This window comes from Ambystoma mexicanum, chromosome 1p (genome assembly GCF_040938575.1).
Source record: "Ambystoma mexicanum isolate Mex_15411 chromosome 1p, UKY_AmexF1_1, whole genome shotgun sequence".
Taxonomy (NCBI): domain Eukaryota; kingdom Metazoa; phylum Chordata; class Amphibia; order Caudata; family Ambystomatidae; genus Ambystoma; species Ambystoma mexicanum.
In genome coordinates this window covers 961,703,871-961,718,389 of record NC_090921.1, presented here as the reverse complement: position 1 = coordinate 961,718,389, position 14,519 = coordinate 961,703,871, and the positions used below count along the sequence as shown (strand labels likewise).

The window sequence follows — 14,519 nt, the reverse complement described above, 5'->3', positions numbered from 1 at the left end:
ATGGGAAAAGATAATAACAATAAGTAAGCAATGGCCAGCAAGTGGCAAGTGCATGGGTAAATGCAGACACCAGGTGTCAAGGGCTGGTAGAGGGACTGTAGGGATACAGAAACAGCGCACAAGTGCCGGGATTGCCAGGCGGCAGTGCAGGTGTGTGTGACTGGCAGGGGGAAGGAACTTGGGCCAGAGGGTGTCCAGGTACCCAGTGGAGTTCCAGTTACAGCCAGGAAGTCAGCAGGGGAGAGGAGGGGAAAAAGCAGAAGCAAACAGAAAAGTTTTGAGGTGCTTCCGCAACTGGAGATGGTTCTCCTCAAGTTTAAGGGAGGCAGGAAGGCTGTTCCAGAGGGAGGCCCCAGCTGGAGAAAGAGATCTACCACCAACCAGTTGCTTGGAGAAGCAACTGACCTTGAGGGAGTTGTAGGCAGATGAGCGAAGAGCTCGGGAAGGAAGATATTTAGGAAGAGAGAGTTGAAGGTATTGAGGCCCGTTGCCCCAGAAGGCCTTGTTGCAGTAGTCCAGCCTAGAGAGAACCAGAGTTCTGGAGACAGTGAGCTTCTGGGGGAAGGAGAGGAAAGGAAGAATACCTCTGAGGAGGTGCAGCTGGTAGTGTGACTTCTTAGAGACATCAGAGATGTGAGGAGAGAAGGAGAGTGTGGAGTCGAAGATGAACCCGAGGTTTGTAGCCTTGCAGGTGGGAGCAGGAAGAGGGCCAAGAGAGGCCAGCCTGAGGGTGACAGGAAAGGAGTGAGGAGGTGTGCCAATGAGGAGAATCTCAGTCTTACTGGCATTAAGGCAGAGGTCATTGGCAGCACACCACTCCTGGATAGCAGACAGACAGTCAGAGGTGAGGGACAAAGAAGAGGTGGCCGAAGGTAGCCTGAAAATGAGCTGGGTGTCATCCGCATAACACTGAAAGTTGGGGCAGAGAGTGGCAATGCAGCAGTAATTACTTTGAATGTTTACTTCAATTATGTTTACATTTGGGGTGGTCCCCCTTACACCCTTCCCCATTCCCTACTATCCCTACCCCCAAACCACTCCTCATCCCCTTACAACTCCCTAACCCACAACCTCTTATATTTTTCTAATAACTGGTGTTCAAACCATGGGATACCATTTTGAACACTTGCCTTTTGAAATCTCATGAGGCATTTACAAAATGCTGTATTGTATTCTGTGGAAATATTGCATATGGTACATAGCGGGTTACAAGGTGAAATACCTCTGAAAAATTACTCCAGTTTAAAAAAATGTAACACCCACCCACAACTAAACATTTTGTTTCTCATTTAAGTGTAGGAAATCGATAGCATGGCGCTTCAACTTAAGGGACAAGTATGTGCTGTGGGGCTTTCAAAGGGGAGGAAAACGTGGCCTTCTCATATGCCCACCCAGTCCCCACCTTTGATTAATAATACACAGAAGGGACTTAACACCTTACATCGCATTAACATTTATTATTGCAAGCAGTAATTGGGTTAAAATCTGCAGGAATCACAATGAGAAATGTACGAAGGTGCATTCTCATTGACAAAGGACTTCACTTCGCTTCACTGCATGTTGAGGATTTAAATGTGCGTTGTGTATAATTCACGGCCTTGCTTATCAACATTACATTACACAAATGACAGTTATTTATTTGCATGCACTACACAGTCTCTGCAGCTGGTTCACGCAGTGCATACTTCTTGGGGGTGGTTTGCTAGGGCCGAGACTTGCAAGGCATTTCTGAGCACTGACACTTGTCTCGGATTTAAATCAATTATGATGGGGTGTTTTGGCAACTTTATTTTTTTAACTATTTGTCAGATTCAGTCACAAAACAAGCACAGAAGTATGAGCCAAGCCAGCAAAGCTGTGCTAGTTATCCAGCTTCATGAATAACAAGGGGCCGGAAACTGACAGTGCTGGCTGCTCGTGCTGGTCATCCCGGGACACAGCTGTAGTCAGTCTGCGTGATATTGGCACACACCGCTACTGTAATAACTGTCAGCACAGCTGTACCAGAGTGGACGCCTCGGGCAAGCCGGCAACCAGGGTACCAGGGGTAGCTCTCTAGCTCGGCCGACAGGGAGTCTCGCCAGAGGCGTAGACAGGGTATGGTCTGAGCAGGCAAGACACACCCAAAATCGGGAAATGCCCGCTCAGCAGCGCTGTATGGGCATTTACATATGTTAATGTTACTGCAATGAGCACAACTGCATTAGCTTCAGGCCCCACTTGTTAGACAATCCTGGCTATGCCTCTGAGTCACGCACATCAATATGTGCCAGTGTTAATATGAAGCTGGCTTTGCTGCACCTCTAACGGTAGGGGCACTCTGCGGGCACATGCAAGGTTCTATTAATCTAGGCACTTCCGATTTCTTTCTGCCATGCAACAATTTATTTCTGGCATGCAACTAGCAAGGGGTGCACCAGCACGTAGGTACCAAGTCACTGAGTCTTAAACACACACCGGCACGTGACTGCGACTAGTGCTGCACAATCACCTATGCCATTAGTTGGACAGAAGGACACCAGACACAAAGAGGCGCCCAACAGCCCCACAAGAGGGGCACCATCAAGGAAAAGGGACACTGCCAAGGAGGAGTGGCTGTGCTATAGAAGTTCTTTCTGAGGTGTGTGATGGGTAAGTGTATCAGTTCAGTAATGATTGGGTCTGCATTTGGCCACTACTTTACAATAGGAAGAAAGCACTTTAACTCCATTGGCTGTGGAGAGATGGTCAAAATGTTCTACTTCCCAGCTTTGGAATCAGCGAAAATTGGTGACAGGAATTATGTGTTCAAAGAAGCATTTAAACTTGTGATGCCTCATTACAAGACACGACTACTATAGTGTGTTATTTTTATTGCTTTTCGTAAATCACAGCTGTTTCCCCAAATATGGTGACAATGCATGGGCAGCAGTGGGGGGCAGCAGTGGGGGGCGAGATTCCACCCTGGTGTTGCACAAAGATGCTACATCATATCTGTGCCCTGGAACTTATTTATTTACAAATTAAGCACTGCCAGTCAGTATGCATGCCGGCGGTATATTAGCACCTACCTTTGCCTGAATAAGACCGTAGACTGCACTGGACATCATTTCTCTTGAAAATGTACCCATGATTCTTTGCAGCATGTGCACGCATTCTAAGAGGAAAGAGAGTGGAAGTCTCAGATTGCATTTAATGATGTTTATCCTGCAGCTTGGGTCGTCAACATACAAGGGTCACTCAACACTTTACAGTTCACACCTGAAGCACACGTACACACACACACACACACACACAGACGCGCGCGCGCGCTTTGCGAAATATACAATGTTCTTCTGTATTTTTCACACAAGGGCTTCTGCATCAAAAACAGCAAGACCTGTGGAATCGAGTGCTTAGTGATGCTGCAGAAACCCTAGAGTCATGTTGAACTTGCAGCTGTTATTGTCTGCTCTTGGTGGTGTAACCTGGTGGGAACTGATGTAGTCCAAACACAGACCAGCTGCAAGCCACTTTAGTATGAAAAACCTCCATATTTAGTGCCCGGACCATTGGTAATGTGTGAAGGCAGAATGAAGACCCGGTCCTTCCAGGAGCCAACTGTAAGCACACTGTTGGTGCCCTACATCAGGGAGGCGGGCACTGGGCATGCAATGCCAGTGCTGAAGCCTGCAAGTGTGGATTTGCTTATTCAGAATTAAGGGCTTAACTGAGTTTGCAGCTTCCTAGAGTCACCAGAAGGATATAGCATTGCGACACTCTCCTATGTTAAATTCAGTCATGCGCTTGCAGGGACATGGATAATAAATATCGAACACAATGAAAACGCCCTACCACGTGCATAACCACTTCCCTGAAGAAGGAGCATTTAGATAACCACTAAACAGCCAGGAGAAGCTAAGTGTGTCACACAGGACATGGAACGGTTGTCCCCTTTGTCTGCAGCCATTTCCTAAAAGATTCTGCACTGGTAGAAGCAGCGGCTGCACGTGCCTGTGGACGGAGTGCAGAGGTGTGTCGTGTGAGCGCTGAAAGGCTCCCGAGGTGCCTTGCCACTGCTATTTAGAAGGATAGCACAGCCTGTGAAGGGTGGTATTATTGCGAGAAAGGCAAAGGTTCTGGCCATGGTTTCAGTCCGTGGCATATGCACTGTTCCTTGTGCATTTTGTGGATGGTTATCTAACGCCCTTGTAAAAGAAGGCGCCATCTTTGATTTTCATGAACATTTTAGAACAAAAAAATTCAATGCAGCAAGAATTGTGTTGCTATTTGTCCTCGGTACTCACCACCGATCGCAGGTCTAATATTGGGGTCAGCGTGCCAGCACAAGTTGATCAGCTGAACAAGACTGTTTCTCTGGGACGCGGTGCTTGGTACGGCTATAAACTCTTCATCGGTACTCGGCCGTAGCCCAGTGCTGACTCCGGTCAGAACCTTCAGCATTGTGCTCTTGCCTAAAATGCAATGGGAGGAATCATCATCTCTAAAGGAACAATGGTTTGTTTGTTTATTGTTTTTGTATAGCGCACCAAACCCAAAGGTAACTGGGCGCAAGCAGTAAAGAAGGCTTTAGGCTTAGGGTACATAGAGTTACAATCATAATATTACAGGTACAAGGATGGAGATATTTACAGTTCACATATTGCAGTTAAGCATTAGAAATATATACAATTGCAGCAGTTGTAAGGATTACAGAGAGCAATATAGGAGGTAATTACATTTGCAGGATTTAATGATAATTTGTTGGCAGGTAGAACGAGGACAGCAGGTAGGCACGCAGAGGCATAGGATGCATACCATAACAAGTACTTGGCTCGGTATGTTATTTAACATTAGGTGCTAGGGTGAGCGTTATTAGTTCTGATCCATTTCTGAATGTTGGGTCTGAAGCTAGTGTAGGTTTGATCAACCCCGAGTGAGTAGGGGAGTGAGTTCCACGTTTGGGCTGCCATAACTGGGAAGCTTCTGCCGCCAGATTTGGATACGTTGAATCGTGGTACACTGAGGCAGCATGAATTGGTAGACCTAGTCAGGCGAGTCGTTGTTTTTTTGACTATCCGGTTGGAGCGGTACCGTGGTGCAGTGTTATTCAGGCATTTATGGGTTAGGGAGGTTGTTTTAAGCAAGATTCTATCCTTGATTGTCAGCAGATACTTTGTGGTCAAACTGAATGTGGCCCATATCACAATACATTTTGCTAACTGTAGGTCGTTAATGCAAACAACATTTTCTCACCGTGAATAACGGGCTTTTGACTGGCGTTCATTGTCCAGATAGTCCTCTCTTTCTGTGCAACGCTGCAACGCAAGCAGGGAGCACAATATGTTTCAGACTCTCTAGTTCTTAGGTGGGACCCAATGGATCTGAGAGACTGAGTCCGCCTGGGAGTCCTACTTCTACTGTGACTGCAGGGAGTAGAGCTTTCTGTTCCAATTGGACTGCTTGTTGCAGAACATTGGGCTGTTGACTTTATAGAAAAAGGGGAACTCAGTCTGCCAGCAATGTGGGCATGTGTGTAGATGCTGCACCACTGAATTTTCAGAAGGAAAGTGACCTTGCTTGTTTGTTGCCCATGTGGCTGTCCTCCAGGAGCCAGGATGGCTTTGAGCTGTCTCTGCAGGGATTTCTCAGGTCCATTGTCTGTGTGGCTGAAGTTCTCCCGTCAAATCGTCCCTTGACACACGGCTTTTTGCGCAAGCTTTAGTGCCCAGATGGCAATTCGGTGCAGAAGAGCCGATCATTAAAAACACGGTTTTATGATAGGGAAATGGAGATTTCTCGCTTGCCCGCACACTGCCCTCCCAACCACCATCATGAGTTGATTTTTTGGCAATATAATTCTGTCACCAAGGTTTATCTGACGAATCTTCAACGTCTCGGTGTTTCACATTTGCCAATTACTTTCTGCACTTCCAGAGGTCCAATATTGGCATTAGGGACCGTGTAAATCTATAACTGGAAGTATTGACAGTAGTGGTCTCCATGGGAGCCATTGTTCCAGTACAGTCTACATGTCTGTCATTGTGTTATGCCGACGTGTTCAGCCTATTGATATAATCCCTTTCTTTACCATTGCAAACATCGCATATAGAAGATTTTGTGTTATTGCTCTCTATTGATCTTTGTGGAATGATTGCTGTCAATGAAATGTACAAATAATCTAGATGATTTTGTTCTTAGTATAGCCACTCACTTGCTTTAGTTAATTATGAATATTGTATATGGAATACTGTATCCCGTGTTATTATGGGGCTGTAGCCCCTGGCCCAATTTGAGCCTGGCTAGGTGGGGCTAAATGGTTATCCCAGGAGGAAAACAAAGAAATCAAGATACAGAGGGTGGGGTAGCAATGTACATATTGTGTTTATTTAATATTGTGTTCTGGGCATATACACATTTATCAATTCACTTACTTGTGTGCAGTGGACTATTTCCATCCAGCCCCCCCATTGGGCTGGAAGGAACGTAAAATAAAAAATAAAAGAACAATGGAAACGCCTGCCCTGCCCAGGAGTAGACTCGGCAGGGGGGAGACCGTTGAGGGGAAAACAGAAATAAACGGTTGGAGGCAAAGGAAGACGCAGGAGGCAGAGACTGTCAACTCCCTAGTGGGCCATGGCCTCGAGCAGTCCCTCCCTGAAGGGACTTAATAAGCTTCCTGTGCTGGATGGCGAATGTCAGTGGTGAACTCAGAGGAAGTCCAGGAGATCTGCAGTGTCCAAAGCATGCCCCGCCCAGTGCAGGCGGGCTCGGCAGTGAAGAGGTCAAGTCAGGGACTGCCATGTCCTTGCAGCCCAAGAACTCCAGTGGGCATGTCGGAGCACCAGGAAGATGGTGGGCCCACCTATTGTAAACAAGGGGGGTCCTGGGAGTCTCTCTGCCAGACATTAGTCCTGGTTGCGAGAGACTTACCCAGAGTCTTTAGCTCACTATCTTTCACAGAGAAGAAATATCCTAAACATATCAGTCTTTGTCCTGCCCTGGGGCAGTCCAGCACCGAAATGCTTGGCAATTCTCCTCTGAACAAGAGTACCAACAGCATCCCCAGACACGTGTTTCGGTCTGGTTGGACCTCATCAGTAGGGAGGAGCTGTGCCTCTCTAAGAATAGTGAGCAAGGGGTCCACGTCTGGATTCCCCTAGTAACTTAGGGTGAGACCCAAAGTTACTTGCATATGCAAATTAACAAGGGGGGTCCTGGGAGTCTCTCTGCCAGACATTAGTCCTGGTTGCGAGAGACTTACCCAGAGTAACCAGGACTAATGTCTGGCAGAGAGACTCCCAGGACCCCCCTTGTTAAATCTGCATATTTAAGTAACTTTGGGTCTCACCCTAAGTTACTAGGGGAATCCAGACGTGGACCCCTTGCTCACTATTCTTAGAGAGGCACAGATCCACCTTACTGATGAGGTCCAACCAGACCGAAACACGTGTCTGGGGTTTCTGTTGGTACTCTTGTTCAGAGGAGAATTGTCTCGCATTTCGGTGCTGGACTGCCCCAGGGCAGGACAAAGACTGATATGTTTGGGATATTTCTTCTCTGTGAAAAGATAGTGAGCTAAAGACTCTGGGTAAGTCTCTTGTAACCAGGACTAATGTCTGGCAGAGAGACTCCCAGGACCCCCCTTGTTAAATCTGCAGGGCCCACCTATTGTGCCACACTGGTGCAGAACATGTAGGGGGGGGGGTTAAAAGAAAAGAACAATGGACAAAGCTTTCTCTTACCATTTCATCAACCATCTCCAAGGATTGTAAGGAATGAGTTACTTACCTGTAACTCTGTTCTCCAGCACTTGTATCTTTCATAGATTGACATGCTGTGTGAATATTCCCTGTCATCAGGCTGAGAACCCTCCTTAACATTAAAGTATTCCTTTGAATTTGAAAGACAGCGGTCACTTTAGTGTTCTCATAGTCGTTTTGGGTCATCTTGCCCCATAGCCAATAGCAGAGTCTCCCTTAGCTCCAGTGTGATTGGATGCGTAGCCACCTGGAGAAGACAGAGAATTAGGGAAAATGGAAGCAGACGGACCAAGCAAGTTCTCCCAATTAGAAGGAACTGCAAGCCATTTTTTGTACAGCTAACTACATTAATGTACGTGTAGTTTTATCAACTACTTTAACTGTAAAGAACCACAGAATGCGGATAGAGATGGGCAACAAATAAAGGGCGTGCTGGTGATAACAGAAAGGGGCAATTGCAGGTCTTTAAAAAGGCTGTGGGCAGTGCAGTCCAGGAAGCTGTGTGTGGCCTTGTATAAGAACGGCAATCAGCCTGACCTTTCAAACAGCAATGGCTTAGATTCATTCACAATGTAAATACACGTGAGAACGAAAGTCCCCCCCCCCCTCTTTTCATGTGCGTTTTCATTGTGAGAGAAGCTAGGCCTGGCCGAGAAGGGCCAGCCTAGCTGCTGCTCCCTCCGAGCCCTCCCTCTCCCAGGCGCCAGGAGTGTCTGTGAACGCAGGAACCGCACCCCGGCCTAAAGCGTCCATTCTCTCTCCATCCATGGAAGACAGCTGTTAGCGGTCTAAGGCAGGACTCGCACAGTTCCATGATTGAAAAAGCCACCCGGTCTTGTTTTGTCCTTGGAGTTCGGGGGCAGTTCGTTCTGTCTTTTCCATGATACATGTAAGCAGGTCTAGCTTAAATGGCGATGCTGTGCGCCCTGATGCGCCCTTTATTTCGTGCGCCCCTGTGCGGACGCACCGCTCAATCATGCCTTAAGCCGGTCCTGTACTGGTTACAAAGAGGAGGAAGCGCACGCTTGTTCTTCTTCTTGCTGATAGATTTTTATCCATCAGCTGTGATTTTTGGATACCGAGGCTTGAGCCTCATTACTCCATCTTCTCGGGTTGAGTATGTAGTCGTGGATTTGTATTCTTCTTGGTCTGTGTGGTCTTGTCACATGCCCATTTTAAACCCAGGTGAAAGGTGAAGGGGAGGAGCTTAGGTCGCCCTGGAAGTGAAGGAAAGTTTTGGTCTCGGTTGTCAGTGAACGGTAAAGTGGAGCGAGGAGGTCCTGTTTAATGGTTATTGGCAGTTGTAATCTATGCGCCCAGATGCCTCACGGCTTGGTGCGCTTTACAATTAAACAAATACAAGTACAAATGAAATTGCTGTATTTTTGCACAAAACAGAAAGTCTCACATGTCGTACTTGCCCTTGCATCTTGGCTTTACTCCTGTGAATGACCACAGTGGATTGGCTGCTATCATGATGTACGCGTGGTGGACGCCTTTCAATCACTGAGCCAGGATTTGTGCTCTGGTAAGAATGAGGTGGGATTTGCCAATCCCCAGTAACGCTTTCTCAGCCAGGAAACGCCCCTATGCAGAAGATAAGCTATTTAGGGGTTTGTGGTGGGAGCGTTTAACTCGCGTACTCTGGTGCATGGTCTGAGGAAGCCTTTTGAGTCGGTGGTTCACTGGCCATTTCCCCACATCTGCTTCACTTTCATGGTTTCTTCTGCTTTTTTAGTTGTCTTCGACTCTATTTGCTTCCCGCTTGAGTTCAGACAAACAGAACTTCCCCTCATCTGCCCAGATGTCATTAGCAGTCACAATGAGAGAGACTGGGCTCATGGCATCTTATTTCCCAGCATGCATCTGTGAACCGTACTGGAACCTCCTGGAGACAGCCATTCTTAGCCATGATGTCAGCAGCACTGCAATAGGAAAGGAGATGGTGCAAGATCACCTCTGAATCCACGCTCATTAAATGCACGGATAAAATACTGCAATTACATTATTTCTTGCAAACGAGACCTACTGTGTTGTACTTTCTGCTTTCCCTTTCCCACCTGCTTGCACGGCGAGATCACGAGAGTTCACAGGGAAGAATATGACAGTTGGAGAGTGGCTGGCTGAGTGAGAGGTTGTGTTGGTGGGTGTCTTCCCTCACCTAAGTCTGGTGTCCTGTATTACCTTTGGGGCTAAGACATTCTTATGCTGCAACCAGATCAAGCAGCTTTCCTTGTGTGCAATACAACGCGCTCCTGATCATGGGTGGAAGGACCCAGCACAACATCGGCGACGAGGGAACCTACTACTGCCTTGCTACCACTTGCATGCTGCCTGGCTGTGCTGTGGGAGACATCCTGAGTGACATTCACTGCCCCCTCAGAAGAGGAAGACCCGCCTACTACTTACTTCCTGCGTGCTATTCTCCATGAAAAGCTCCTGCCATCTTTCTTCTTAGTGCGTCTACAGTAGCTATTGCAGCAACCATCAGTACTTCTTACTAAGCGGTATTCAAACTGTGAGGCACGCCCCCACAGGGGTCTGCGGCCGCATCCCTGGGGGGCTGTGAGAGCCCATCATGAAATGTAAAAAAACATTTTTTTAAGTTTTTTTTTTTTTTTTTTTACAATGGAAGAAATGGGCAGGGGCGGCTCAAATGGTCAGGCTGAAGCATGAAACTCTCAGGCACCAATGAAAAAGTGGCCTACAGTTGTAAATGGATATTAATTCCTTTAGTCACAGACTGTTTGAATAGTACCCAAGGGGGTGCTTTGTGTTAAAATGTAAGTAAATTGTGATATTTAAAGAATATTTATTCAGCAAAAATTGTCAAAATTACTAACTGCATAGTGAAGTAACTCATCAAACTGGCCCACATTGGCCAAAAAGGTGGCCCATTTTGACTGGCCTACACTAGCATTCTGCATTTTGGTACAGGTATTGCCCTATTGCCGTGTAGCCCAGTCTGAGCCTGGCGGCTCATCCATAATGGCGAGAGGGCCCCCCAGTGGCCCCCTCACCCATTATGGAGTAGCTAAGGAGCCAGCCCAGTGAAACAATGAGCACTCCCTCGGCTGCATTTTCCAGTTGAGGGAGTTCTCCTGGGCTGGCTGAACTGTCAAAGGGAAATAATATTTCCCTTTGACAGTTCAGTTCAGTTCCCCAGCCGCACATGCTCACTGAGCCATGCAAGGCTGGGACGTTTTGCTTCACCAGCATTGCATAGCTCATTGGAAATGCTGGCTGGGGCACTGCATGTCTGTATGTGCGAGGGGGAGCTCCTGCGCCTCCTCGCACATTCGGACAGAGCAGCCTGGAGCTGGGCGTTTCTGCACCCACACGCAGGCCAATGCAGAAGGTACGTTTATAATCATTTTTTTCTTATTTAAACATGTGTATGGATGCGTGTGTGCTTGTGTTATGAGTGAGTGTATGGTGATGGATGCTCGTGTGAATGATAGAGTGATTGCTGTATGATTGTGTGCCTGTGTTAGTTTGTTTTGGTCCGTTGAGCTGATTTTGACAAGTGGTGGATAGAGGGGGGGAAGGAGGGTTGTACAACAAAGGCATTTTAAAAATTGGAATGGGCTCCTTTCCTGGAGGCCTACAAATAATTAAGAGGAAGACTGTTCCGTGCCAGTCGCAAATGTACTTTCCCGAGTAGCCATCAAGGCTGCCAGTGGTGCCCCATCTGAATATTGGGGAGGGAAGGGAGAGGGAGATGGGGGTTCGGGAACATACTTTCTTGTGTTTCAAGTTAAAGTTTTTTGACTATGCATTGTGGATATAAGGAAGTCCTATTTGAAAAATGCTCAATAAAAGCAAAAAAAAAGAAAAAAAAGCCTAAATGCCTTTGTTGCACAATCCCCCTACCTACCTGCCAAAATCAGCTCTCCTTCTGAGGCACTGTGGAGCCCAGGGGACAGGGATGGTATTTATTATTTACTGGATTTCTATCATAGATGTCCAGTCAAAAATACCATGCTTTCCACCTTGACACCCCAGCACCTTGCATATACACATAATAATGTTGAGTGTGTTAGGCCCAGTGGGGCCTACTGGACAGGGTTGGTATTTTTTTTACTGGACATCTATCATAGATGTCCAGTAAAAAATGTCATGCCTGCCACCTGGGACCCACAGCACCAATTGCTAACTGTTTGGCTATTTACCCATTTTTTTTTAAAGTATGCTCTACAATGCCACATTTTAACCCATTACTTAAAAAAAAGAATTCATGGGGGAAAACCCCCCGTACCCACCTTGATTGGCATTTTTGGGGTAAATAGTTATGCCCTTTCACTTAAAAAAATCACCAGTCGCACTGCCCCTAGGATTGTGATAGGAACGGAATGAGGGAGCCCAGGGACTCTGGTGGGAGCAGGATGGGCAGGAACCATGGGACAGTGGTGGGAGCAGGGTGGAGAGAGCCCAGGGTGTGTGATGGTGTAGGGAGAGCCCAGGGACTGGGTAGGAGTGGGATTAGGGAGCCCAGCGACGGTGATGGGAGCAGGTGGGGGAGCCCAGGGACTATACTGGGAGTAGGGTGCAGTGACGGCGCGCAAAACATAATGCCGATTTGGAATTTCTGGGGGGGCCTGGCCTGCCCAAAAATTGCTCAGGGGGGTCCGTGGCCAAAAATGTTTGCAGACCACTAGCTTAAAGTGTACCAGCCTGTCCTGGCCAGTGAGTTCATCATTATTTCTGAAGCTGCTTTACCTGTGTGCAGCGTGCTGAACAGCGGTCCGACAGGACTATCTGAGACACTCTATGTAAGTACTTCTATTGCAGGCTATATATCCTGCCGCATTGTTCTTCAGGGCATCACTATCCCGTACTACTGCCAGCTGTATACTTTAGCAGGTGCATCGTAATTTCAGAGGTGCAGGAGGCGCTGTGCTGTATCTACATGCAGGGCAGTTTCTAGAAAACTTGGTTCCCACGGCGAAACACTAGAATGCATCCCCCCCCCTGACGACTGGCACACATCACTCCAAACTACACCTTTGTGTCGCGCGACAAAACCCCTGCTCAATATCATTAAATCATTGCTATACAAATGAAGCTTGTTTTTCATTACATTTTAATTCAAATACTTTACAGAAGAAATCTAATGTGAAAACACAGCTGTTGCTGCCCAAGTAAATGGTTCTTCTGTCACCTGCTCCTAGAGAAGGCCTTGCCTGAATGCAGTTTCAAACTGTCTGTACTGGCACACTGCGGTGTAACCAGCCTGCTGAGGTCTGAGGGCCCACTGACCACTGGCTCTGTGTTGCAGGTGTTCTTTTCGTGCCACCTCACTTATATTTCGCAAGGGGCAATACTAGACTAACCATATGAATTATTTTCTGATAGAAGGTTATCATTCTAAGATGGACAGTCTGGTACACACTCCTATTGTACTCTTTCAAAATACCTCTCATGGAGTAGGAAACTAGAGGGCCCCTGGGCAGCTTGCAACGGGATTAGAGGTTCCCAGGTGGAGTATTCGTGTGGCTCCCCAAGACGAACCCAGCATATTTCCTTAGGCAGGGGGGAACAACAAGGATGCCGGCTCATCATAGAATTCTAAAGCTTTGATATTTATTATGAATCTGGGTCAAGAGGCCATTTGTTACATCACGCGAAAAGGTTGCCCCTTCACACTGCTCCACTCATTCCCGTGACACTGGCCTTTTTTTTGCTTTTTGCGGGGGGAGGAAGGGAGCACCTCTCATTTGCATGCCACACTGCCCACACCACCCAAGACTGACCCTCCCATAAACTCTGCCACCTTGAGTTTGCCTCCCTTGAAGCTCCATCACTCTGTGCTCCATCTTGCGGCCTGTGCATCGCCTGATGCGATGACGTCTTGCCGTAGCGTCTTGTGTGCCGCCCTTCTCCCAGCAGCCTCTGGGCCAACACCTCTTTGATGCAGATCACATGAGGGGGGTGGGAAAGCATGGCTGGGAGGGGGATGAATTGAAATCATGCAGCCATTAGCACTGTCCTTTGCCAGTTCTGTCATGCCAAGTGTGTTTTGCTGGTGCTAAGCACTGTTCCGGATCAATGTTGGCAGCCCATGGCAATAGGGGCCAACATCTGCAAAGCCAGTGCAAAAATCCTGTGACGCAGAGTTGGATGCTCTCTCCTAATAGGGTGATCGCACAATGCAGACGCAATGACGCAGAGTTGGATGCTCTCTCCTAATAGGGTGATCTCACAATGCAGACGCAATGACGCAGAGTTGGATGCTCTCTCCTTATAGGGTGATCGCACAATGCAGACGCAATGACGCAGAGTTGGATGCTCTCTCCTTATAGGGTGATCGCACAATGCAAACGCAATGACGCAGAGTTGGATGCTCTCTCCTAATAGGGTGATCGCACAATGCAGACGCAATGACGCAGAGTTGGATGCTCTCTCCTTATAGGGTGATCGCACAATGCTGACGCAATGACGCAGAGTTGAATGTTCTCTCCTTAAGAGGTGATCGGACAATGCAGACGCAATGAGGCAGAGTTGGATGCTCTCTCCTAATAGGGTGATCACACAATGCAGACGCAATGACGCAGAGTTGGATGCTTTCACCTAATAGGATGATCACACAATGCAGACGCAATGACGCAGTGTTGGATGCTCTCTCCTTATAGGGTGAGCACACAATGCAGACGCAAGCAGTAAACTATTGGCTAAATAATAATGCTTACCCAGTAAGATGCGGGCTTGTCACTTATGCATTAACCTGTGGTGTAAATACATTCTGCTGTGAATTAGAGGATAGTGTGCCGTGCACATGCATGCAGAATAATCAGGTAG

General features: G+C 47.5%; 1 protein-coding gene across 3 annotated transcripts in view; it reads right to left on the bottom strand.

The window, feature by feature from the left end:
• The window catches only part of LOC138582350 (receptor-interacting serine/threonine-protein kinase 2-like), a 252,063-nt gene that overhangs the window by 97,373 nt on the left and 140,171 nt on the right, over positions 1-14,519 (bottom strand). For all 3 annotated transcript variants that reach the window (XM_069653614.1, XM_069653596.1, XM_069653605.1), the window contains exons 7-8: positions 4,266-4,433; positions 3,051-3,136 (exon numbers count right to left, since the gene is read on the bottom strand). In XM_069653614.1, the coding sequence (XP_069509715.1) occupies positions 3,051-3,136; positions 4,266-4,433 (254 nt within the window). The remainder of the gene's footprint in view (positions 1-3,050; positions 3,137-4,265; positions 4,434-14,519) is intronic.